Source organism: Ambystoma mexicanum, chromosome 9 (assembly GCF_040938575.1).
Source record: "Ambystoma mexicanum isolate Mex_15411 chromosome 9, UKY_AmexF1_1, whole genome shotgun sequence".
Lineage (NCBI taxonomy): Eukaryota > Metazoa > Chordata > Amphibia > Caudata > Ambystomatidae > Ambystoma > Ambystoma mexicanum.
Window position 1 is genome coordinate 652,821,624 of NC_090931.1, and position 22,947 is coordinate 652,844,570.

Sequence of the window (22,947 nt, forward strand, 5' to 3'; positions counted from 1 at the left end):
TGACCATTTCAAAAACGAAATCGCCAGCATCCAACAAAGCAGACTACCTGATTTGACCACAATCCCCACCTACAACCAGGAGGAACACCCAAACAAACTACGGGGCTTTCCAGAAGTATCAGTGGAGACATTCGTCAAACTGGTGAATGAAAGCACTAACTCGGTCTCCCGAAGACCCCTGCCCACCAGATATATACAAATCAATTCTTAAACAAGGATCACCCCTGGATTATCACAGGAACGTCCTCAACCATTCCATCGCAACTGAGAAAGTGCCACAAGCCTTCAAAAATGCATACATCAGGCCACTACTCCGACACAGCAGGCAACGTAGAGGAGCTCACCAACTACAGACCCATCTCCAACATCTCGTACACAGCGAAACTGCTCGAAACATACATATACAAAACGACCCAAGACTTCATAGAAGAGCACGGCCTACTAGACCAAGCACAAGTTGGCTTCAGACCAATGAGAGGAATGGAATCGGCTCTACTCTCAATATGGGACGATCTAAAAATGAACGCAGACAACAGCACTGTCTTGATACTACTAGACCTATTGGCAGCATTCGACACCGTTAACCACGACATCCTCATAACACAACTAGAAGGACTGGGAATAAGAGACACTGCATTACTATGGATCAAATCCTTCCTAACAAGCAGAACGGAAACCGTATGGATGAAACCCTTCAAATCTAGCCCGAGAAATTTGACCTGTGTAGTACCACAAGGATCCTCCTTCTCCCCACTACTATTCAACATCTACCTGTATCTACTTATCCGAATCATCAAGAGCCACGGCCTCACCTTCTACAACTACGCTGACGATGCACAAATAATCTTCAAAATACAAGACAACTCGGAAATAAACTCAACATTAGAAAACTTCCTACGCGATGTATACCTCAAGATGAACTCCAACTGTCTCAAAATCGACCCAGGCAAAACAGAAATAATTATAGTCACAAAAAATGGAGGAGAAAACCACTTCATTCATTGGCCAAGGGAACTCGGGACAACCCCAACACCCTCGCCGATTGTAAAAAAATAAATAAAACCTAGGTGTCCTGATGGACAATCTCACATTAGAGCCAAAAGTAAATGCCCTTCTCAAGAAAAGCTTCCTCCTGCGAGCGGCAAAGAGGATACTACCATTCCTATCCTTCACCAACAAAACAACCACCATCATCGCCCTAGTCATGTCCCGAGTACACTACGCCAACTGCCTCTACTTAGGCATGCCAGAATGACTTTTAAAAAAATATAATGCATTCAAAACGCGGCAGCCAGACTGCTTCTGAAACTACCCTGGCGAGAACACACCACACTAGCGCTGAAAACACTACATAGGCTACCAATAAAACAACAGATAAAATTCAAAACGATGTGCATCACGCACAGAGCGGTAAACAACGAAGGCGCTGAGTTCCTGAGAGACAAACTGCATCTTTATAAACCAACAAGAACGCTTGGGTCAAGCATTGACATCCGCCTGGAACCAAAACCCTACAACAAAAGAAAACTTGGAGGATCTTCCTTCTCTCACCAAGCCCCGAAAACCTGAAACAACCTTCCAAAGTACATACGTAACACAAGAAACCACCTACTATTCAGGAAACTACTCAAAACCTGGCTCTTCACGTTGTAACTAGAAAGACCAGCCACGGGGGCTTGCACACTACTATAACATCCATGAACGTAGAGAGAGACCCGGATCCACACCTAGCCATCAATGGTGGGGAAAAACCCTCAGAAAAATATCCCACAACATACTAAACGGCTAACAGGGTGACAGCTGCAATACGACCAAAGACTGTATACATAGCAAGACAAAGACAGAAACACTATGACGAATCATCAAGAGGACCATGACCTTAAATCATAGCCACTCCCAACAGACCTAAGGACAATAGACGGAGGGAAAGGACGCACTACACCACGGGCCCCAACCCGGTGGGTGGGAAACCGAATGTTTCTTCATTGCTCACTGACCACCGACCACCCAGCGGGAAGCACAATGCCCCAGCGCACAAAAACTACAACTAACATCCCCAAGGATGCTCACCCCACAGAAACCAATGAACAAACAGAAAGACAGTCTTGACAAGAGGAAACTTAAGACTGAATACACAGGCTCACCAAGACAGAATCACCCGAACACCGCATCAACCCCACTCCGACCCTGAACCATTCAAAACCTCAACTGACCATTGTCACACCAGATAATAAGAGAATATAGATACTACCAAACCAAGCCCCACACCAGAAGAAGGGTCCAGACGCACCTATCATCCCAAACAATACTCCCTATGATACGCAGGGGTCAGCGCAGCACCAACAAAGCGAGTCGGCCCATGAGGAACCAGCATCAACCCAACACACAGGGATACAACTATAACGGAATCAGAAAGTACCTGAATAGGACACAAACCCCACTAACCCAACCCTCTATCTTCTGCATATTTAAACCACACAAAGCCAAACAACCATCTCTCTCCCAGCAATCCGCACGCACTTTACCACGCCACATCAACAACACATAAACATCACCTACAGCACTCAAGGTCTCGCCTGATCCGATACTAGCACCAAAGCCCAGCACTGTGTATACCGAGCTGATGCTGCCAACAGTACTTCACCTCTCCTGCTCCCCTCCCCCAGACTAACCATACCGACCCTTCCTGTTTACAGATCCGCCAGAGCGCCTGGGGACCAATTCCGTTGGTGACAGTGCGCTATATAAGTACCTATAACATATCCTCCTATTAAAGCCCACCTTGGATGTACAGGGTTCCATCTTTTAGGCTTTGCATGAACCGCACAAAGGTTTGGTACAATAGCTGAGCTGTCGGGCAGGGGAGGACGACTGCAGGAAGGTGCAAAGATCGCTAAGCATACTTATTCAAGAAAACACTAATACAGTTGGTAAAATAAAAGACATTTAATATATAGAATAAGGCACCCGTTTAAATATTTGCACGGTAAGTGCTAAACACAGTATTGAATGTAGAATACAATTGCAAGTTTCTTAAGTAATAGATCATGGGTGTAGTAACTTTCAGAATCACTTAATCAGTACCAAATCTCTAAGTAAAACGATCTGAAACATATATGCAAGCTTTTCCAACTCATGATAACTTTGTTCCAACGGGTCTTAACAGTCCAACATGAGTGCCTTACTGTTGGTACTGATTTTCTATACTCTGGCCTGGTGGACAGATGTATAGAAGGCCAACCTAGTTCATTGACTGGGTCAACTCTGGGAGCTGTAGCCAAACCACTTCAATGTAGCAAAGTGAGTGGTGAAGTCTAAGTGTCAGTATTGGGGAGCATGGTAGGGGGGGTCCTCAATGAGTACACACAGTGAAAAGTGAAGGAACACACTTGGACAGTTATAAATTTATTTATGGCCATATAACACTATGAAAAAAAGACCACTAGCATGCAATATTATTACATAACCCTAAATAAACGATACATATATATACAATCACTGGAGTAGGGCAAAATGCACAACACACCCCTGCAAAGGAAGGGAAGAATTAGTATGCAGCACTACAGGTTCACAGAGATACAACACTAACTTTAGAAGTCCACCCCTAAGATGTATGGGGCCTCGTGGCCAAATATTCACCAAGTTCCATAGAGTTTTGTGAGACGGGGGGGAGGGGGAGTTTAGGAAGAGGACTTATGTGATCCAATGAAGAGTTCCAAGGGGTAGATGACAGGTTGTTGTAGCTCAGGATTCACAAATACTCGTTTGAGAGTGACCAGTCGCTCGTCTGAGCCTTAAAAGTCACTCGTGCTCGACAATCTGGGAAACATTATTTTTGCAATGAAGTGCTCAACCAATCGCTGGGCTGCAAATCTCTATAGCATATAGGAGTCCAGGGATTGGCCAGAGCAAGTTCCTTGCTTAAAGCTACCCCCCCCCCCCATTGGCCATGGTGGTTCCCATTGTGCTCTGGGGTAAGGCCAGGATTTCTGCTCTGAAACCACCATGTTGCACACTGCCAGAATATCTTTTCCGGTCAGATTGGAGCTGTGCTGGAGAATGTTGTTGGAAGATTAGGATGAGAGGAGGCTTGAGGTAGAGTGAAGCTGATACTTCGGTAAGTTCGGGGGAGGTGGATGGTGATTTTGTGTGTTCGTTTATTTAAAAAAAAAAAAATTCTTTAGAGCTACTGCGGGCCCTCCTTCTTTCACATGCACACAGCTGTTTGCACTGTGGGAGGAGGGGCGGTCAGTTTGGAAGCAACTGTGTCCCATGTTGCGCTTTAGAAACGAGCCCAGGGTGAAATGAGACATGGAGCTATAATATTTAATGTCTCTGCTTCGTTTCGCCATTTCTTGTTAGTTTCTTCTAGGCTTTTACTCTGTTGTTTGAGTCCTTTGTGTAGTTTGCCTTTGGCAGGCTTCAGCCCTGAAGCCTTCCCAGGCTCCAGTGTGTCTGGAAAGGCAGGAAATGAGGGAGGGTCCCAAAACTTCAATGTCCTTTGTCTCTAGGTGTGCCTGAGTCAAATCAGTTCCAATTGGCCAGCTGGCTGTCCTAGAAGAACAGCCATCCTGCAGTGTGATTGACAGCCTAGGGCTGTGAATGAATGGGAACTTGCATAAAAAGCAAGGTTTTTGGGACTAGAAGCAGTCTACCCCGTGGAGGACAACATCGAAGCAGAAGACGAGAGAAGACGCCAGCAGCACCCGCCTAGATTGCAAAGTGCCCTGTGAAGCCCTGCACCTGTGCTGACACCGTTTTTGATTCGACAGGGAAGACCCGTAAAGGATGAATTCTTCCCTTAGACTGGTGGGACCAACTAGCCTCCCAAAAACTCTATTTTGGCGCAATGCCCGAGTTGCTGCAACTTTCCAAGGCTGCAGACCCCAGATACCCGGGGTAGCTCCACCACTTGTGAGTGCATTGACTTCCGAAGTCCAAATCCGACCAGATCTTTGTGGCCATCCAGAGGACCCTACAGAAGCAAGAAATCTGCATCCAGAGTCACCTCACAAGAGTCCAGGACCGAGGGATCAAGGAAATCGTAACCAGAGCTATTTGTTCTTCGTTGGCGCTGATGAAAAGGTGCCAAAGCCAGTGTCTCTTTCTCGCGCTCTTTCTTGCGCTCTTTCTTGCGCTCTTTCTTGCGCTCTTTCTTGCGCTCTTTCTTGCGCTCTTTCTTGCGCTCTTTCTCGCTCTCTTTCTCGCTCTCTTTCTCGCTCTCTTTCTCGCTCTCTTTCTCGCTCTCTTTCTCGCTCTCTTTCTCGCTCTCTTTCTCGCTCTCTTTCTCGCTCTCTTTCTCGCTCTCCCTCTCTCCCCCGTCCACCCTTTCGTCACCAGGAACAAGGCTCTACTGCATTGGACCGTGAAGGCAACCGGCTGGAGCAATTTCATTTTCATAGTATTGTGGGGCTTGGGGTATTTTATCATTTTGCCATTTGGGGTGCTTCCTATCTTTGGGAGTGCGATTTAACCCTACAGTAAGTTGACCTCAATTTACCTGCATTGGCCTAACAGCTTGTGCTTTCCAAAGATGACGCCTCTTGAGTTGCTGTGATTTCTCTTTTGAACACTGACTATTTGAGGATATTTTTCTTCGAAGCAGAGCATCAGAACTTTGACTTTGTCCATTGACTTTGGCTGTCCTGGCTCCCTAATGGCCTCCTTCGGAACCTATTGGCTTTGACAGTGCTTGTTTCCTTCATAGGTTTTAAATCGTTGAACACTTTAATGCTGGGATAATTGACTGTCTGCATCCTTCTCCGAGAATCTAACTGTTCTTATCACTTATCAGTTTGTTCTTATCTAACCCTAACTTTTCCCTCCTTGAAAACTCAATATTGCAAAGGTGATACTATTTAAAATGTTAAACTGACCTCAAATGACGGCACCTCCGGATGCTGGAACATGTGTAACATATGAATGAATTATTCAACTGCTTTATTGTTCACTTTTTGAATTGAGTCCTAACCGAGAATTAATGTTACTGCTTTTTAAAGGGTGCTTTAAATAGCTTAGTGTATAAATAAATGTATTGCACAGCTCTACAGCTCTCATTACCCATCTTAAGATGAGACTGGCTGCTCAGTTACACTACCAACTTGTGTAGTACAGCCCTATATTAAAAGGTTGTATTGGTGCTCAAACATGAAACATGCGCCAGTAAGTCTTAAACAAAATGGAGTATTTTTATTTAATTCATTTTGTTAGCCCTTGTTGATGACACGTGTTTCGGCCTTTTACATTGCCTCTTTCAAATCGGGGCTCATATTTCTTAAAGTCGTATTCCTAGTTGGTTTATTTTGTGGATTGGTGTATTTATTGGGTTAATCCCTGCTAGTGGCAGTGTCTAGTCTCTCGCGTCGGCTACGTTAACGTGGCCGACGGGAGAGACTAAACACAGGGCAAACAAAATGTATTAAATAAAAATACTCCATTTTGTTTGACTTACTGGCGCATGTTTCATGTCGGAGCACCAATACAATCTATTATCTCTTGGTGATTTATTGGGCTTTTTTCACCACAACGCGACAGAAAAAGAAATTAACATTCATAAGCATGGAAAACAGACGCTAGCTCTGTATACAAAACTAATTTGAAGAAACCAAACTAATGTCGCCGAACCGACCAGCTCACTAAAAGTCTACTTTGAGTTTTTAAAAGGTGGGTTACCGCCAAGAGTCTTGTGTATTCCCACACCAGTTGGATCACACTCATTCTTACTTAACAGTGTACTGCAGCGGCGAAATCGGCCTGCAGATGCATGGCACAAGGTAGTAAAAAAGAAACCACTGCCACCAGCAATTCAACTTAGTTGGTGTAACAGAATGTTACATGAGAAGTGGGATAAATAAGTTACTATGTAACCCCCCAGCATGCCACAGGTGGTGTGTGCTTGACCCACAAAAGGTAAGTAAGACAGGGGGGTCATCTTACTATTCTTAGGAACAGTAGTTCACCCAAGTAAATTTAGTTAAACACTTCTTAGTGGCACTGCACAAAAGGTACTGTGTGTCACAATGCAAAAAGCAGATTCCTATGGAGTTTACCAGACTCATTAAACAGTAAGAAACACAACTCCTAGCCAGAAAAATCACATGAGAGATTGAGAAAGTCCCACTCGCTCTGGAGTTAAAATTTTAAGTCCTGACTCTAGCAAAAGAGCTGAGGTCTCTAAGGTTAAAGGGAATTGCCAGAGAAATGTAAATTCTCTCTAACGGCCTTCTATTACTACACATTGCCAACTGGTCTCAAACTTAACTTCTGCATCTCTTTGGTACAGTTTCTTTTTTTTTTTTTCTTCTGTACATGCTCTGCATCCTTGACATGCAGGCCCGTCTTGGTCTCCAGCTTTGCCCTTATCTTGCTATTTTTACTGACCCACCCCATCTGCATATTTGGGCGCAAGAGTACCATCAAATCACCTCTATTCTGACCTGCAATATGCACTCCCATCCTTTACCAAGATACCTAGCTAGCTTGAACGATTCCCCTCTAGCCCAACAAAGAGCAAGAAGCAGGAAGAGTAGAAGGAAGGAAAAAAAAACCGGACGACGAGAGAAATAACAAATAAGGTTGAAATAAGGAAGTTAGAACAAATGATGTAAAGGTTGAAAGGGAAATTTGGAAGCAAAGTAAAGATAAAATAAGGAAAGATGGGAATGGAAGAACGAAGGAAGGAAATTGAATGAAGGGGAGGGGAAAGGAAAGGTGGGGTAAAGCGAAGGATGATTGAAAACAAGACAGATTAGATGAAAGATGTAAAGAAGCAAAGAGAGTGAATGAAGTAAGGGATTGACCGAATGGAATTAAGGATGGAATCGGATAGAAGGAAAACACCAACAGAATGGAAAGGATAAGAGAATTACGAAAGGAAAAGGAGGAAGAAAAGATGTGGACGGGCCACAATATCCTATTAAAATTGCATTATACATGTACTACTTGTGAATAGTCAATTTCAGAATTGTATCATTACACATCAGGGGTGAAAAATGTTTACTATAGTAAATCCAAATCTGTATAATGTAACAGCTTTTGGATCTCATGGTTGTCGAAAGGGTTTTAGTAGCAATGGCACAATGTGAGGCAGTGTGAAAGCGAGCAGTGCCCAGGAGCTAGTAGAGGGAATCTTTTTCGGCCTATTTAATAGTAGTTGGTGTTGTCCCTGGTGCCACTGATATTACATCAGTGCTTTGAAATAGACAATTTTCTGACCGTTGCCCCCTTGAACCAGGTTGTTTTCAGACGGTGGACTCGAGTTGTAGTTTATGGGTCTTCATATTGGTGAGGTTGCCAATTTGAACTTTAGGTACACCAGTGGGGAGCGTTCCCAGTAGAAAGTCTGCTTACAAGAAGAAAAGCTAAGGGTGGCAATAAATGTGGATGATGGTTGGAGGAATTTGAGCAAGAAGTTGAACAGAGATTTGTTTGATGGAAAAGTTGGGCATGGTGGTTTGTACTTGTTGATCATTAGTCCAACACCACAGGGGTTTCCATTTAGTCAAGGGGGTGAGCGAATGTGACAATCTGTGTGGAAAGTAGCCCGAGAGGCGGTTTGGAAAGGGGAGATGCAGATTCAGTGACCGCCATCAACAAGGGTTTGGCGGTGATTGTCGAAGTAGTCTGGGAGGAAAGAGGTTTTCTCGGAGAGACATGGGCGTTCCAGTGGCCTTGAAGTAGGAGTGGGACGACTGAAAAGATAGGTGGGGGTGGGAAGATTGTGGAAGACACGGGATAGATTCGGTTTGAGGGGGTTGGGTGAGAGGAGTGTCTAGGGTCTGGTTTAGAGTAAGTGTGGAAAAATGGGTAGTAAAGAAGACTGGCACATTTTGAGCACACCTGGCTGCCTTTACCCCGTCTGTGCAAATGGCCCACTGTAAAGATGCACCGGATTAATAAAAAAGGTTCACTGCCACCAGTCATTAAAGGTAAGTTTGTCCTTGTAACAAAAATGTTAAATTTAAAATGAGAAGGGGGCTACTCCGTATCTCTTCAGCATTCCACATAAGATGGGGGTTGCTGGTCTCACCTAATAAAATGTAAAGGGTATCTAAAGATCCTTTCTACCCTTGGGAACTGTATTTCTCCCAAGGTTAAAATGAAAAGGGGAGCCCCTAGGGCAACCAAGCACCAATAGGCACTTATTGCCAAAAAGTTGTCAAAGAGGGTAACTTTTAAAAGACCCTACTGAGAGTCTTAAAAATGACACCCATAAAAAAAGAATACAAGGTTCTTCGAGTGTGGAAGAAGGTCTCCACTCAGAGATATGAAGGAAAAAAAATCCACCAGTAAATGTAAAAACTCTGGGGTTTACCCAGGTCAGGAAGATTTATCATTACTAACAAGGGGGATACTAATTGTCCCTGTGGCCCTCCACATAAGGTGGTGTGTGCCAATCTCTCAGAATATAACGTTTTAGGAGGGGAACTTTAAAGCTTTTTTGTCCTAGATTAAAGTTCTTAAGGATATAGTTACTCAAGGACAAATAAATGAGCCACAGGGTTCCCAGCAACACTGCCCATAATGAGCTGCGGGCTGTGATAGGAACATTCAGATGCCTTAAAGCGATATGGAGGAAAGCAGTCTCCATGTGGAAGGTTAAACACCGAGAAGAGAGTTCCAAAAGGCAGAACACATAAGAATGAATGCAAGGGCTCCACTTATTAAGGATTAAAGAAAGGTCCAGAAGTCCAGCAAAACGTGCTGGGGGTCTCACTAGGAGAGGGGATGAAGCATAACAATGATCAGTCTACCTAACAGGTAGGTGTTGGATGTGCGCCAGAAGAAACGCAGGCAAGTGTTCCTATGTTGATGTCCAAGCAAGCAGGCTGATTGCGACCACAGACAACAGATTACATTGCCAGAAACAAGGCATTAGGCCTGTGGTGACCAACAGAAGAAACATTTAAGGCAATATTCCTTGCTGAATCTCCATCCGCCCAGGATATCCAAAAAAGATGAATTCACGTGAGAATGACAGAACAATTCATAGAGTAAGTGTGCCCAAGGGGTTTCTGGAATGGCACCTGGGAGCTGGAGAAGATGCTGCAGTAATATCTGTGAACTAGGCAGATGGAATGGCTGAATGGTTGCTTCAAATAAATGTTTTTTTTTTTTGTCCTGCTATTATTGATCTGACCGTTGAACACTGCTGAAGTAGTTTAGCAACAAACCCAGAGCAGACCCAGCTGGGTGAATAGTGCTGGAGTTGTGCGTTTAGATATGGTGGGAACAAACATTGATTGAATTGCACAAGTATCTGTTTGTAGTAGCTGTGAACATGCAGCAAGGGATAGCGCCTCTAAATCCAGTTTGCTGTAGTTAACTGTGGGCTTTAAATAGCTGCCATCATATATAACTGTTTCCTTTCAGCCCGCAAGTGGCAGCAACTACAGGCAAAGCGCTATGCAGAGAAGAGGAAGTTTGGCTTTGTGGATGCCCAGAAGGAGGACATGCCACCTGAACATGTGAGGAAGATCATCCGTGACCATGGTGACATGACAAACAGAAAGTTTCGCCATGATAAGCGAGTTTACCTCGGGTATGGACTTATTCCCCTTTTGGGGTGCATTTTAATGCTGGCTTGCCATTTTGTTTCTTAGGTGTTTCCTGAGAGGTTTTTAGGTGTTTCCTGAGAGGTTTGTCTTGGAAGCAAAACCTCAGTGACCTGATCATTGTATGGATACAGTAGAGTGGCTGTGTGCGCATGTGCAGACTTTGGAAGAGCTTTTAAGAGCTCACAAAATATTTGAGCTTGTAGGTGAATAATCAGGGATGATGCTTACCTCATAATCAGCTAGTCGTCTCACAGTAACATAGCTGCCATTTTGTAGTGTGAACATGCTGGTGCCAGTCTTGGAAATGCTATGGTATATCTTGTTTGGTTACAAACTAGTGATGATTGTTCTACCCGATTGCCATTGACCGTCTTGTGATCCCAAGAATAAGTTTATGAAAAATAAATGTCCATTGTGGGTGATTTTGAGGTAGGGGGTCTTCTGGTGGGCCAGTTATTGTGCTTCCCTTTTCTGAGGCATGCAGCACATTTTCCCATTTCGTTGTTCATCTGTACCACCGGTCTCTGATTTACATGGTTTGTTTCGAATCTGCTTTTATTATTGACCTGTTTTCTGTCCAACAGGGCACTGAAGTACATGCCACATGCTGTCCTGAAGCTGCTGGAGAACATGCCCATGCCGTGGGAGCAGATCCGTGATGTGCCTGTTCTCTATCATATCACAGGTGCCATCTCCTTTGTCAGCGAGATCCCGTGGGTCATCGAACCAGTTTATATTTCACAATGGGGGTAGGTGGAAAATAAAGCTTCTTTTTCCGGCTATGGGTAAGGGTGCAATGCTTTTCAAGGGCATAATAGGCTGCAAAAAAGACGGGTGGTTACTTTGCACATGGTGTGTAAAGAATCTTTGTTCACTGGTATAAAAAAAGACCCAAAACAGAGAATTTGCATTAATTGGTGTAAAGATGAACCAATGATCAGTTAACCCATTGACTGCTCTTACACTGTTTGCTTACACCCCACAAATAAACCCCAAAAACTCATTTGGTTATTCTCAGGTCCATGTGGATCATGATGAGGCGAGAAAAGCGAGATCGTCGGCACTTTAAGAGAATGAGGTTCCCTCCGTTTGATGATGAAGAGCCTCCCCTTGATTATGCAGACAACATCCTGGATGTAGAGCCACTGGAGGCGATTCAGTTGGAGCTGGACATGGAGGAGGATGCCCCTGTGCTTGATTGGTTGTATGATCACCAGCCACTGAGAGATAATAGGAAGTGAGTAATGATAGACTGTTGTCTGTGGCCAGCCTTTCTTTGTCTTGTGGCAATTTCTATGTGTTTTAAGTGCCCTGTTGATCAAAGAATAATGGTCTGGTGAGCTATCCTGAGTAGTGCAGGGGTACTGAAAAGGCTGTTTTCTGATGGACCTGAATGGGTGTGATTATTTGGTCTTGTGGCATGAGATGCATCTGGGGCTTTTCATCAGAGGTGGGAATGTGTGGGGTCTCCCAACTATTTGCTCTGACTCTACTTGACTTTCCTTTGCAGGTTTGTGAATGGCTCAACCTACCAACGCTGGCAGTTCACTCTTCCTATGATGTCGACGCTTTACAGATTGGCCAATCAGCTCCTTACGGACCTGGTGGATGATAACTACTTCTACCTGTTTGATCTCAAAGCTTTTTTCACATCCAAAGCCCTGAACATGGCCATCCCTGGAGGGCCTAAGTTTGAGCCACTGGTGCGCGATATTAACCTTCAGTAAGTATTGTTTGGTTATTTGTATAGCGCTCTTTCCCCATTTGTAAGGCCTCAATGCGCTTTGTAGTTGGAACGCCCTCTGTGACCGAAGTCAATGTGTTAGAAGTTCTAAGAGTTTTAGATTAGAAGATGCATGTGTGCATTTTCGCCGGACTATGAATTAGTGGCTGGATAGGCTCGACTAAGCAGCCCAAAAAGGTCAGGCACGTGGCTGGGTGCTATTGGTGGTTTGCGATAAAGGACTATTGTTGAGTCAATTTTTGTGGCCAGCTATACTGCGTTCCTTTTGGTTGGTAGTCGTTGTATACAAGGGGAAGGGGTGTTGTGGTACATTCAGTGTTTCAGTCTGGACAGCCATATGCATGCCAGACTGGCAGAGCGTAGCATAGCAGTGATGGTTGAGTTAATGCAGATCTCAGTAAGCAGCAAGGTGGACATGAAGTTGCCTTGTGCTATAGTGGATTCTTTGTTGTCTATGTGTAGAGCTGTACAGCTGGTTTGCAAGATGGTTTACATGCTCGTTCTGCTTTTTGGATGCAAGCAGATTGGTGTTGGTTTGGTTGATTGTGCCTGCGGTTGAAATTTAACCATGTTAAACATAAAGGCCTGACCTGTTGCCTTTCATTGGAATTGCTGCTGATAGGCCAATTAAAACAATGTCAGCGTTCACCCTGGATGATGAACAAAAGGAACTGGCGTTCTTTCTTATTGTGATGATCCAGTCTCTGCTGCTTTAAAGCTAATGACTGACAACTGTGCTTTTTTTGTTGTCTTTTCAGAGATGAAGACTGGAATGAGTTCAATGACATCAATAAAATAATCATCAGACAGCCAATCAGGACTGAGTACAAGATTGCATTCCCATACTTGTACAATAACCTACCTCATCATGTGCACCTGACCTGGTGAGTACAGCTCTGGGTCGTGGGCTGCACACTGTATCAAGCGACACTTTGGTAGCACATAGTAACTGGTCCCAAACTAGAAACTCTGTGAGAGTAAACCATATGTATGCCTTCTTTTTCGTAATTCTTTTTTTTTTGTATTCCGTTACTTTGTTTCCAATACAAAATCTAGTTCTACCACAGTCTAAAAAGATTAACTTCATAGGCCCACACCTTGAAGGCATGTGTTGAGGTTTGTGGTACGCAGGGCTATTCTTTTTCATGTAGAAAATGATACCGCAATATTTTATTCTGGATTGCAATGTAAGGTTATGCTATATGTAGTGTGCAATGAAGTGGGACGTAACATGCCCACTTGGTAGATCTGAAATTTGAAGGTCTCTTTTTTTAGGCCATAGTTTCACGTGGCACTAAGCCTTAACATCATTGCATAGATCTTGATCATGATATAAATTCTGTTGCTCTGTCTACATCTTCTGAATAATTTTCATCAGATTGCTTAATTAAAATGTGGCTTTCCAATGGAGACGGCCACAGTGGGCTCTGTGGGACAAAGGGTAAACTATTCTTCATCTTCCAGGTATCACACCCCGAACGTAGTCTTCATTAAAACTGAGGATCCTGATCTACCAGCGTTCTACTTCGATCCTCTCATCAACCCAATCTCCCACCGGCATTCAGTCAAGGTAAATACTAAAAGAGCAAACTATTATTGTAAACACTTTCCCAAAGTGTTGGGTAGCTTTTTACCTGACGAGACTGACTCTGTATTTTCTGCAATTAGTTCACACACGTATCTTTAGTAAATACACCATACTGCTATACTGAAAAAACATATACTCATTAGGCTACACACAGATCTTTATCAGGTCAAAGAAGTACTTGACCCACAATTACAAAGCCACACCTAACATAAAATCACTAGTCTGTGAGGCGAACCAGACCACCTAACAAAGCAGGTAAAATCACCTAGGGCCTGCACACATTAGTACATTGTCCTGTACGAAGGCTCGAATCAGCATACAAGGGCAGGTGGCAAGCGTGCGAAGCACGGACTGAAATCCCAGCAGCAGAAATCCCAAACCGGCACAAAACCCAGCCACAATGGCCAAGTGAAGGTTTAAAACCGCAAAAAAGTCAGGAATCTGGGTAAACTCCTTCAGCAAGTCGGTAGACCTTCCAAGTGAGCCATGAGCGAAGACCAGGCAGAGCCTTATGTACCGCTGAAAAAAGGCTGACCAAAGACTGGGGGCAAAGGATCAGATGACTAATGATGGTGATTGGACAGTAAGACTAAAACATATCCTAGAACCAGCCCCACAGGAAGGGAAGGAGAGCTCAGGGACCTACACTGGCCTAGACCAGTAGGAACCAATATGGAGGCTACCCATTTGGTCAGACCGCCCAGAGCCCACCTATCTTGTGGGATGCCCTGGACAAAGGAAGCCCTAAGTTACAAAATAGCAGCTAGGCGTATTTAAAAAGACACTGGATAACCAATGACTACCAAGAAGGTAAGTTCGATATTCATGCAGCAAAATGACTTGCACCACTGGTGAAGCTGAAACTGAAGTATCGCTGCCTCAAACCTGTGCCCTAAAACCAACTTAGGGTGATTGTTTGGTATGAATTTGTAGAGTGAAACTGGTGTGGGACTTTACAAGACTTGCCTCTTGGTATTAGGTAACCCACCTTTTAATATAGGCCTGTACCACACAAGTTAAAGGTATTTGTATCGCGCACTGTCACCAACGGAGTTGGTCCTCAGGCAGATCTGCAAACAATAAGGCAGGGTGTGGTGAGTATGGTGAAGAGGGAGTAGGAAAATAGAAGGTGATGTACTGTTGGCAGCTTCAGTTCGGTTTTCACTGTGCGCTGAGCTTGGGTTTGAGTGTCGGATCAATGTGAGTACTTGTGTGCTGTTGGTGCGATTTATGTGTGATTGATTGTTGTTGGTAGTGTGACTGAGCAGCCAGGCTTATCTTAAGAGGGGTAATGTGACATGTCGAGCTGTACAATGAAATCTGTAAATTCAGGCATCCAAGTAAACACTTAGGTATAGTATACATGTTTATATATACACAAGGATAATTGGACAATCTTTAAAAAGCAGCACCTAGTAGTAACATTAATCCCAAAGTTAGGATTCAATTCAACAAGAGCAATAAAACGGGTGAGTGACTTCATGTGTTATACGTATTCCAGCACATTGAGTGACGTCATTTGAGGTCAGTAATAACTTATTTGTGATCACCATTGCAATATTGAGTTATAAGGAGGGGAAAGTTAGTCTGATCAGAACATACTTTGTACTTAGAAAAACAGCTAGATTCTCCCAGAGGGACGTAGGCAGTCTTTTATCTCAGAAATAAGTGTTCAACAATTAAAACCTGTAAGGGAGCAAGCACTGCTGAAGCAGATAGGTTCAGAAGGGGGCCTTTAGGGACCCAGGACAGGCAGTCAGTGGGCCAGTTCAAAGTTCTGATGCTCTCTTCTTGGAAAATGTTTTTAAATAGTAGTTAAATAGAAAATCACAGATGCTCAAGAGGAGACGCCTTGAAGCACAAGCTGGAAGGCCAGTGCAAGTGAGTTCAGGTCAACTCAAAGGGGGTTTAAAATGGTACTCCTCAAGCTAAGAATAACCACAATTGGCAAAACGTAGATATACCTGTGAACTCAAGAATCTGTTCCAACCGATTCCTTCCTATTGCAGTGTAGCAGACCCTTGTTTCTGGACCTTGGTTGTGGTGACAAAAGGGAGGATGTCCGCCGGGCTCTTGCGGCAGCACTCGAGAGAGCGGCTCTGCAGCAATGGATTCTCCTTGATTCAGCTGCCTTTTGTGGTTTTGGTGCCTCTTTCTCAGCGCCAAAGGACAGCTCTGGTTAGAAGTTACTTGATCCTCGACACTGGTGAGGGGACTCAACAGAAGCAGGAAATCTTCATCCAGAGTCCTGGATTCCTACAAAGTTTTGTCTGGATTTGCACTTCCGAAGCCAATGCACTTGATGATGATTGGGATACTGCAGCCTTGGAAAGTGACAGCAAGTTGGGGGTTGAGCCAAAATGAAGCTTGCCTCAAGGCTAGTTGATCCCTCCAGCCCAAGGGAAGAAGTCGTCCTGTATGGGTCTTCCCAGTCGAAACGAAAACTGGGTCAGCACAGCTGCAGGGTTTCAGCGGGCACTTGGTGGTCCAGGAGTGTGTTGCTGGCATTGCTTCACCTCTTCTTTGTCGGATGTTGTCCTTCAGTGGTCTACTCTAACTTTAGTCCCAAAAACCTCTCCATTTAAGCAAGTTCCCATTCATTCACAGCCCTAGGCTGTCAGTCACCCAGCAGGGTGGCTGTCCTCCTGGACAGCCAGCTGCCCAATCGGAACTGGTTTCACTCAGGCACACCTAGTGCCAAAGGACAGGGAAGTTTTGGGACCCTCCCTCACTTCCTGCCTTTCCAGACACACTGGAGCCTGGGCGGGCATCGGGGCTGAAGTCCACCAAAGGCAAAATTTACAAAGAACTCACACACGATTCAAACAGAGTAAAAGCCCAGTAGGAACTAACTGACAAGAAATGGCGAAAAAAGAAGACCGGGCCATTTTGAGAAAATGCCTGCAGAGGCATGGAACAAGGTAATCAAAAGGAAACAACTGCCACCAGCCATTCAAGTTGGTGTAACAGAATGTTACATGAGGAGAGTTACTATGTGAGCCTTTCTGGAGTGCCTGGCTGCGCTTGGTGGGGAGGTCAGCCAATAGATGACTGTCCTTCCCTTTGACTGATACTTGCTGCGTGCTCTGTTGCTGTGCTCACTAACTGATCCCCAGGGCGATAAAAGCAGACCCCTCCCCCCACCCCCCCCCCCTCCCCCCCACACACTTAACCATAGACCCCCTCACCCACTGCTGGAACTCTGAACTTGCACTCCTGTAATGCCTGCTGCGCAAGGAATGGCAAAAGATCTGCACCAGTACCTTTGGATGCTCCACCAAATCTGATGGTAAAGCTCTGCTCCTCCAGAAGGAAAGAAGGCCAGCGCTTCCTTTCTCTCTGATCCAGTGGTGACAACCGGATCTCTGTGAAGCCCCTGGTAATGCACCTCTAGATCCAGAATTGGGAGCCCCTTCAAAGCCTGGTCCTTGCTCAATTTGGACATCTGACATCAGTCAAGCTCCCTGGTTTCACATGCCCCTGTTTGGCAAGCTCCAGGGACCTGTGCTGCCCCATTGTTCTTTAACTGCACCATCGATTCGGCCTCCTGGTCATTACTCTGTAGCTGGCCGCCCTCTTTGGTGTGACAGTGTTGGGGAGAATTCTCAGAACTTTGCTAATTCCCTTCACCTTGGAGACCTCATGCAACTTTGCTAAATTTTGAGGACTTGATTTATTTTATCTGGAAAGAGTTTGAGCCTTTTTTTACCACTCTTACATGCATTTTGATGTGTGTTTTACTCTTGTGTTCTTTGATTATGGAGTTTTAAGATAACTCCATAGGAATCATCTTTTCATGTGTTAAACAGCACCTTCAGTGTAGTGACACAGGGATGTATTTTGGACTTCCCAAAGGTTTAAATACCTTCTCTGGGATAAACTACTGTTTCCCAGAGAATGTAAAGTGAAATTGACTTTACTAGTCTTTCCAAATTCCTAGACCCAGCACATACTATCTTAGTGCTGGATGGGTTGAATGCTGTCCCCTGTATCTAAATACTCGAGTACCAGTCAAATGCTACCCTTTCTAAATGGCTGGTGGCAGTGGTTCTACAATGCAGTACCATGATTTTTCCCTACCGCGAACACCGGTAGCTAAAAATCGTGGGAGCGATGTTTACCAAGTTGGTGCCTTAAGCCCCTTTGTTTAAACAGGTCCCGGTCTTCTTTTTTCGCCATTTCATTTTGGAAGGGTCCTTCTAGTGTTGGTCTCTGTGCGCCAAACCAGGTTTGGTCCCTTATGTTTCTATGCCTCAGGACTGAAGACCACCTCTTGTGTCTGAGTGTCTGGGGTGGGCATGAAGTAAGGGAGGTGGCCGAACCTCCCTGGGTGTAGTCTCCTAGGTGACCCAAATGCACTCTGGTGTGATTGGCTGGCTGACAGCCACCCTGCTGGGTGAATGGCAGCTAGCCTGGACTGAAGGGGAGAAAACTTTAAAAGGCGAATCTCTTGGACTGGAAAGCAGAGTCGACATTTGGACCGAAAGAACCAAAGACGAGCTGGAAGAGGACGGCTGCTACAACTCCTGGACCGTTGATTTGCCCAGTGAAGCACTGCTGCAGGTCCGAATTGCCAAGTTCATATCGAGTTGAGAAGCCCCTTCAAAGACGACTTCTTCCTTTGAGATGGTGGGACCAATCAACTCTTAAGCCACCTGGATACCATTCTCAAAGCTAGTTACGATTAACCAGGGAGAGGGACACCAGCTTGTGTGCTTGAATTACAGCTACTGGAACTGAAGTGACTCCATTTTGTCCGCGTTTTCCGATGATCCCATGCAGTGCAGGAGTCCCCCAACGTCGTCCTCTTGTCCCCACGACTGAGGCTCAGGAACAGTGAGATCTGCAGGAACTGCCAGGAACCAGCGTCTTCAGCTGCATCTTGTTCTTCATATTAAGGTACTGTGCCAACGCGATTGAGGGAACTTGCCTCTCGCAGTGAAATTTCATGGGACTTTCCCAATTAACAGGCCTAATCTTCTTGTGACCCAACATATGATTCTTTTTCGTACAAACTACTTCTGAGAACTTTGGCAAAGACTTTACCGTTTACTTCAAGGACTGCTCTTTCCTATCCAAGACATTAGTCCATTGACTTTGGCCTAGGACTTTTGAATTGAATCGAGTCCTCTAGTGAATTAAAACTATTTGCACTGCCTAAGAAAGTATGTGATCTATTCTGCTGACTTGTGCCTTTTAACTCGCATTGAAATTAACTGAAATGCCATTTTGCTCCTATTTCAGGGGAGCCTACTTTACTCAAACGTATTGGTTTGGTATTGAAGTGTTTGTGTATAATAAGTTGCCTCCTTCTAGTGACAATTTTCTAAAAAATTGTGTAATAAATTAATAAGTGTTTTACCAAATAACCTTGAGTATAAGTGTCTACTTGAACCACTGTGATTGTAAGACCTCTGTGTAATTGCTTGTACTGCTCACATTCCCTCTTGAGCTAAGCCTGGCTGCTCAGCTCGCTACCACAAACTGTGTAGTACAGACTAACACCAAAGGTTGGTTTTGCTTTCACCTGTAGTCCAAATTGTATGTGGTGGTCCCAGAGGGTACTGTATGCAATTCTGCCTAACCAACTCCATGAGCATAGCTTGAAGAATCCTCTTAACCTATGGTCTTCTTAAGCGGACATAGTCTTCAGAAGCCGAACCCTGAGCCTGAGGATGACTGAGGAACACCAACGGACTGTAGCTGCCTTTCAACTTTTCTTACTCGCATCTTCGACCATGGAAATGACCAATCTTGTATAATTGTTCTGATGGGTCTTGGGGTCCCTCATGCATTGGTGTGTCCTCGCTCGAGCCCTTGGGGATCGCCAAACAATGTGGACAGTAACCGCAGAACCTTTTCTAGGACACCGGGTATTGCTTTCCTGACTCTTTGGCGGTGCCCGGGAATCCTTTGTCAGGGCCTCCATCTTGGGGTCTTCTCTTGTACCAACTCCAGAAACTGCTACTTTGAAATGTTCTTGAAGGTTAACTTTTCTGCAAAAAGCCCGCTAAAATGTACACAACTGGGTACCGATGGCTTTAAAAAAGTGTACTCCCTAGATATTTGCTTGCCTGTAACTGTGTAGGAAAGACTATTTTGAAAATGTACTACTTACTTGGTACAGTGCTGCATATTTGTCCTGTAAAGCTTTTTTACCTAGTGCCTTATCTCTTGTCTCTTTCTATATAAAGATTTTCTTTTTCTTTAAACAAAATTATAGTGTGTGGACAATCGCTTATTTGGTATTTATAAAAAATAAGTTTCCTTTACCTGTTAGCCTCCCCACAAAGGTGCACCCGGGCAGCTCTGTCAGACCACACAACTTTGAGAGCCAAATAAAGGTTTGGAGAATCCTAGATGTCTAGATGACCACAGGACTCGAGTAAAATTACCATAATGTAGTACCCAGGTACCCGGCTGCTTCTGTACATCCCATTTATGTGAGGCAAGGTATTTGGCTGCCTGTGCTTTCTCCACACCTCTTGTCCCCATTCTATTTAGCCCAGCAGCCTCTACATGGAGGCTAAAACGTATTGGCTCTGTGTCCAGCACCTGGTCTAAATATTTTATTTTATTAACTACATTTTTCTTCATTCCCAGAGCCAAGAGCCACTGCCTGATGATGACGAAGAGTTTGAGCTTCCAGAGTATGTGGAGCCCTTTCTTAAAGAGACACCTTTGTATTCTGACAATACAGCCAATGGAATTGCTCTACTCTGGGCCCCACGGCCCTTTAACCTGCGATCTGGCAGGACACGAAGAGCTGTGGATATTCCTCTGGTGAAAAACTGGTTAGTATGTCATTGCTTAATGGAGGCCATCAACCACTCTTGCTACCGATTGCTTTTATCCTCCTACTAGTTTGGATGGTCCTTTTTAGCTTAAAACACTGCTGGGGCTAAGATTGAAAGCTCATTATGTGAGCTGTTGGTGTTTTTTGTTTTTGTTATTTTGCAACACTAATTGGTTCATGGATTTCATTTTCTGACACATGTGATGTGCTTAAGTTAAGAGAATAGATTTTTAGTTCAATGACATTTTAAATAGTTTAATTTTGTAGCTGCCTTGATGCAATAGTCCGAGTGAGCAGCTTGTTTTGTTGTGTGATTGGATGAGTTTTGGGAATAGAATGCAAATATAATTTTTTGTAGATGTCACACTCCTTCCGTTTATAAGATGCATAGAGTAGCTATGTAATATTCTGTTGTAGGATTTGTTTAGTTGACATTGGTGAGAGAGCTGTATGCGCTCAATTGGCCTAGCTGATTCAATAAAGCCAGCCCTATTTTTCCGTCCAGGTATCGTGAACATTGTCCGGCAGGCCAGCCAGTGAAAGTCAGGGTCTCGTACCAGAAGCTATTGAAATATTATGTACTGAATGCCCTAAAGCACCGACCACCAAAAGCCCAGAAGAAGAGGTGAGCTGAACTGCTAAAGCTGTTGATTGGGGAATATATATTGTTTAAATTCTCTCCGGACCCATATGAGGGTGAGAAATAGTATTCCAAACAATGGACAAAGCAGGGCCCCCTTATGATGATCATGTTTGCTCTATTGGTAACTCTGCTGAACGCCGAGGGGGAGGAATGGGTTTTGTACTTTTCACTGGCAAACTGAAAATCACACGGTTGTAAAGATATGGCACAATCGGGTTAGTTATACGCTTGCTTTAGTGATATTTATTTTGTTGACATTTGTCTTCATCCACATTTTACCAATCTGTTACTTAATTGAACACCACATTTACATTTGTTCTTGTTTAACTACTGTTACACGCAGTGACCCCCAGATCCTGCAGATACGGTTAAGGCAGAATTATATTTTTGGAATTATTGTGCCTATCTTGGAGGCCCCCCCCCTTTATTTTATTTAATTTTTTTTTTTTAACTGGATTTCTTGGTTTTTGGCTCCCTTTCTCTTCCCAGTCAGGTTTAATCCAAAGCCTGACAGTGTGGCTCTGTGTTTTTGTGCTCCGACTTGGTGTCCTTTTGACTCTTTACGCAGGGGTACCCCCTAGTCTTGCTGTTCATTTTTCTGGAGGTGTCTTTTTGCAAAAAACTTTTGCCGTGCAAACATTTTTGTGTTTAACTTTCTGGGTCACATTTTGACTACCCTCCGCACCCTGCATTCATCACAGTGGAGGTTGTAGTGGTTGCTGCAAAGACTTGAGAGGTCTCATGACACGCTGTTAGGTGGATTTGTCTTTTTGCAAATCTTCCCTTATTTTGTACGACCCCCAGCACTAGCCTGGGGCCTTTTTGGATTTTGCCCTGACCGGTTTTAAGCCAAGTGACATGTCCTAACTTCACTCCCTTGCTACATTTCTGTTCTGGGTCACTTTCTTTTTGTGTTGCCAGTACTGGGAAACCTCTCCCAGTGCACTCACTTGTGTTTGCTTTATTGTAGCACCCCTCACCTTAAGGAAAGTGTTGCTAGAGGCACCCTATGGTCCCCTTTTTCATATTGGTGCACTGGGTAGCCAGTGTGCCTACTAGTGAAGGAGATGTCCTCTCTTTTTTTCAAGAAAATGTTAAAAAAAAATTGACATTTATTTTTCCCTTTTTAAAGCATGAGCAGTCTTACATGGAGTGAGATTGGGCACTGTGTCCCTTTTTTTTTGTTTTTATGTAACTTTTTTTGTAAATTTTTTTTCAGGCTTCTGAACAGGATGTGGCTAGTTTTTACATGGATGCAGTGTCTCGTGCTGCCTTTTTAGCTGCGATAATGCATTTAGTGTCTATCCCTTCTTTGTGTGTGGAATATATATTTCTGATTGTGAATCTGCTTAGTCACATGCTGTGGATATAGTCAAACATCTAGTGGTAATCGCAGAGTATTGCATCTTGTCTTTCAAGGATCGAAAGGGGACGTCGACAAGGGCGTGCTTGTAACACTGTCCGTAACGTGACGTGCAGTGTACCCAAGATCCTTCACGCGTGGGTCCCTCAGATTGTTTTTTCTGCCCAGCTAGCTGGTCGCCTTATGCAGAGCTTGAAAAATTGCTATTATAAGATCTTTGTCCACGACCTTTGGTTGTTTTATTGTTCTCCAGCATG

At 44.2% G+C, this 22,947-nt stretch overlaps 1 protein-coding gene across 1 annotated transcript in view; it reads left to right on the top strand.

The window, feature by feature from the left end:
* PRPF8 (pre-mRNA processing factor 8) overlaps window positions 1-22,947 on the top strand; it is a 497,675-nt gene that overhangs the window by 48,840 nt on the left and 425,888 nt on the right. Inside the window, exons 3-10 of the mRNA XM_069615406.1 lie at window positions 10,372-10,540; window positions 11,141-11,305; window positions 11,575-11,793; window positions 12,067-12,279; window positions 13,059-13,184; window positions 13,765-13,870; window positions 20,492-20,682; window positions 21,190-21,309. Of these exons, the coding sequence (XP_069471507.1) occupies window positions 10,372-10,540; window positions 11,141-11,305; window positions 11,575-11,793; window positions 12,067-12,279; window positions 13,059-13,184; window positions 13,765-13,870; window positions 20,492-20,682; window positions 21,190-21,309 (1,309 nt within the window). The remainder of the gene's footprint in view (window positions 1-10,371; window positions 10,541-11,140; window positions 11,306-11,574; window positions 11,794-12,066; window positions 12,280-13,058; window positions 13,185-13,764; window positions 13,871-20,491; window positions 20,683-21,189; window positions 21,310-22,947) is intronic.